The 682-nt window shown below is 61.1% G+C and overlaps 1 protein-coding gene across 1 annotated transcript in view; it reads left to right on the top strand.

The window, feature by feature from the left end:
• The window catches only part of megf8 (multiple EGF-like-domains 8), a 23,277-nt gene that overhangs the window by 1,085 nt on the left and 21,510 nt on the right, over positions 1-682 (top strand). The window contains exon 2 of the mRNA XM_048620569.1: positions 317-509. Coding sequence (XP_048476526.1) covers positions 317-509 — 193 coding nt within the window. The remainder of the gene's footprint in view (positions 1-316; positions 510-682) is intronic.

Here is a 682-nt window from a genome sequence, read left to right as displayed (position 1 = left end):
AATCCCGCAGCCCCAGATCATGCAACCTCGCAGCACCCAGACACGCAGCACCGAATCTTGTAATCCCGCAGCATCGGGGCACAGTCTCACAAATGTGCAGTGCAGTGCAGTAATCCACACGGAGATGCATGAGCAGAGATAGTGTCCCTCTCTGGTCCGACACCCTGAGGCCCTGTCCCAGGAAGCTGGTGAGCCTGTAGTCAGGGTGCTGCGTGATTGTGACTGTGCCTGCACCAAGCTGGTACTCACCGACGTGTCGACAATGTTGGTGCGCTCCCAGGTCAGGGTCATCTCGCTGGTCTGCCCGTTGCCTGAGTTATTGAGGGTGCCCTCCAGGCAGATCGCGTACTTGCTGCCGCGAGTGAGGATCGGGAAAAGCCGGTCTCCGCTGTTCCTCTGCAGCAGACGGATCTCCTTTTCTGGTTGGCCTGCCCAGTGACCAACTTCCTCCTGCCCGGAGGGAACAGCGATGTTAGAGAGAGCGAGAGCGCGAGGGAGAGAGCGAGAGCGTGAGGGAGAGAGCGCGCGGGAGAGAGAGCACCCCTGGACCCTCACACAGGGCACTGTGCCTGCTCCCTCCCTGTCCAAAGTCCCAAACAGGGGACCCTGCCACCATCTCAGGTCCCAGATGGGAGCCCCCCTCACTGAGCTCCCACTCCTCACACAGGCACCTCCCTCCCCT

Source organism: Rhincodon typus, chromosome 47 (genome assembly GCF_021869965.1).
Source record: "Rhincodon typus isolate 14 chromosome 47, sRhiTyp1.1, whole genome shotgun sequence".
NCBI classification, from domain to species: Eukaryota; Metazoa; Chordata; class Chondrichthyes; order Orectolobiformes; family Rhincodontidae; genus Rhincodon; species Rhincodon typus.
The sequence above is the reverse complement of the archived record's forward strand: the minus strand, read 5'-3'. Positions and strand labels throughout refer to the sequence as shown.